At 50.6% G+C, this 2,834-nt stretch overlaps 1 protein-coding gene across 2 annotated transcripts in view; it reads left to right on the forward strand.

Annotated features, from left to right (window-relative positions):
• The first annotated feature begins 1,526 nt into the window (after positions 1-1,526).
• MAML3 (mastermind like transcriptional coactivator 3) overlaps positions 1,527-2,834 on the forward strand; it is a 460,203-nt gene continuing 458,895 nt past the window's right edge. For both annotated transcript variants that reach the window (XM_003587128.6, XM_015475390.3), the window contains exon 1: positions 1,527-2,767. In XM_003587128.6, the coding sequence (XP_003587176.1) occupies positions 2,297-2,767 (471 nt within the window). In that variant the 5' untranslated portion in view covers positions 1,527-2,296. The remainder of the gene's footprint in view (positions 2,768-2,834) is intronic.

Raw genomic sequence — 2,834 nt, forward strand, 5'->3', positions numbered from 1 at the left:
TACTGTATAATCCAAAGGATGGTAAAGATAAAGTTCACCATATAGATCTGATTAATTGAAGAAAAATATCGGTTCTTATTGCTGACATTATGAGGTTAGAAATAGCATCCTATGCTAATCTGCAATGCCAAGAAATGAAGATGGTTTAAATCAGATCTCATGATTAATGCATGAGATCCAAAGTTCTTTTATTCCTGGCTATTTTAGAAAACTGGGGTGTATTTTTACCCAAAAAACTAATTCCATAAGATTTATTGAGATAATACAAAATGCCTTATTACAAACAGCTCACAATCAAGATCTTGTCCTACTGATGATCACAGAAACTGTTCCTCAATTTTAATTGTTTCAAAATTATGTATATACGCAACGGGTTAAGTCCGGGTTACTTTCTGTGGGTGCTATTCCATTTTAATTGTACTTTTTTGTAAGTTCATTTGAACAGAAAGAAATATATCTAGCAATAAAGTGTGCCTGTTATTTTTGCTTGTTTTTGTTTTATGACAAACTGTGAAATGCTGTGTTTTTCCTATAGTTTTAGTCCATGAAATCTGCATCTTTCCACTTCATTTAGGAAGGACCCTTAATTACTGCTGTCATTAGCACCTAGTGTTCAAAACAGTCTGTTAAAATGTACTGTTAGTCTCACCTCTAAGTCCCTGCTTGCTTTATTTCAATTTTTTTCCAAGGTTAAGTAAAACAATAATTGCCCTAATAACAACAATCATGCACAGCGAATCAAATAACATTCCAAGTTTTTTGTTGCCTATTTCTTTTTCTTCAGAATTCCGCTTTTCTGTGTTAAGATTGGCCTAGAGTTTGAAAAAGTGTCCATAAGTAGGGTTACTACTACCGAGGACTTATTACTGGGGTTTTAAAAACAAGCCAGTATTTGCTTTTCTTTCCATATGGATAAGGATGACAGACAACTGCTGCGAAGCTTTAATGTTTCTGCCTGGTCATGCACAGTTCTGCAAAATATGCATAAATGTATATCAACAACTTGGGATCGCTTGATACCTCGCTCAGAATAAGGAAATCCAGCCAGGCGCGTCCACGCGGCCGTCCGCGCGTGCACACACGCACACATACACCCAGGCGCGCGCACGCGCGCGCACCACACACAGAAACACACACACACACACGCACAGGTCAAAAGTTGATTAATTCCCGAGATCCCCCAGAATCTTTTTCTCTTTTCTGCCAGCGCCGACTTCCCAGGCCGGGTGGCAGTGAAGTTAGGGGCGTGCGAGGGGCGGGGAGGAAGAGCAGAGGGAGGCGGGAGCTGGGTGCCGGGCGCCGGTGCGCGCCGCGCCCGCTCCTGCCGGGTGAGAGTCCGGGCCGGGTTTTGCTCCGTGTCCCCGGGCTTGTCTCACGGCCTCCAGCCGCCGCCGCTGCCGTGTTTACTGAGCTCGCGCGTCCTGATATCACTCCGCTGGCATGGAGGAGGAGGAGGAGGTGGAGGAGCGAGAGGAGGAGGAGGCGGCGGCGGCGGCGGCGGCGGCGGCGGCGGCGAGCAGTTGATCATTGTGATGGTGGCAGGAGCAGCGGCGGCAGCGGCAGCCCAGCCGAGCGTTAGGGGCTGCTCTCCGCGCGGCGTTTTGCAAAGGACTTCACCGATCTACTTTTGCAGTCGCCTCGGACTGTCCATGTGTTTACTTCCCCCAGCCCGAGGATTCGATATCTAGGTTCCTGTGAAATGCAACTGAGCAGCCAAAGTACTTTGAGAACACGGGGCGGCATAAACACCAAAACTTTTTTGTGGAAGGAAAATGCAATAAGCAAGCTTGCCGTTTTCCGATGCGGTGTGGAGTGAGTGTGTGTCGCGCGTGTCCGCACTGGAGGCATATGCTTGTGTGTGTACATGGGTTGTGTTTTTCGGTACGTAGGGAGAAAATGCTTGCCAACCACCGGAAATCTCTTGGAATTTATTAGAAAATAATGGATTATGAAAAGAAGGCAGGCGAAGAGCGGATCTTCCCTTGAGTTGCAACCCGATTTGCTGCTGGCTCAGTTTGTTGTGATTCTTTTTGTTGATAGGTGTCTGATGGTATTCTGATAACACCCCCCCTTTTTTCCCCTCGAGCTTTACAGTTTAAAAAAAGGAAACAAAAAAACCACCCCAAAATCTCCCCCCCCCCTTTTTTTTTCGCCCGGTCGGGATCGCTGTTTCTATCCATGTGCTTGCGTCTCCCCCGCGTTCCACTTAAACTATTTTAATCCTTGGACCCAAGGAGGAGGCTGATAGGGGGTGGATAAAAAAAGTTCTTCCAAAATAGTGTGCCCGGGGAGCAGGATGGGGGATTTCGCAGCCCCCGCTGCTGCCGCGAATGGCAGTAGTATTTGCATCAACAGTAGCCTGAACAGCAGCCTCGGCGGGGCCGGGATCGGTGTGAATAATACTCCCAATAGTACTCCCGCTGCTCCGTGTAGCACTCACCCGGCTGCCGGCTGCGGCACCGGCGGCTCCGGGGGCCCAGGCGGCGGATCGGCGGCCGTCCCCAAGCACAGCACGGTGGTGGAGCGGCTCCGCCAGCGCATCGAGGGCTGCCGGCGGCACCACGTCAACTGCGAGAACAGGTACCAGCAGGCTCAGGTGGAGCAGCTGGAGCTGGAGCGCCGGGACACCGTGAACCTCTACCAGCGGACCTTGGAACAGAGGGCCAAGAAATCGGGCGCCGGCACCGGCAAGCAACAGCACCAGAGCAAACCCCAGCAAGATGCGGAGGCTGCCTCGGCGGAGCAGAGGAACCACACGCTGATCATGGTGAGGGCGCGCTGGCAGCGGGCACTGGGCGCGCGCATGAAGGGGGGGGGGGGGCGCGTGGAGCTTC

This window comes from Bos taurus, chromosome 17 (genome assembly GCF_002263795.3).
Source record: "Bos taurus isolate L1 Dominette 01449 registration number 42190680 breed Hereford chromosome 17, ARS-UCD2.0, whole genome shotgun sequence".
NCBI lineage: Eukaryota > Metazoa > Chordata > Mammalia > Artiodactyla > Bovidae > Bos > Bos taurus.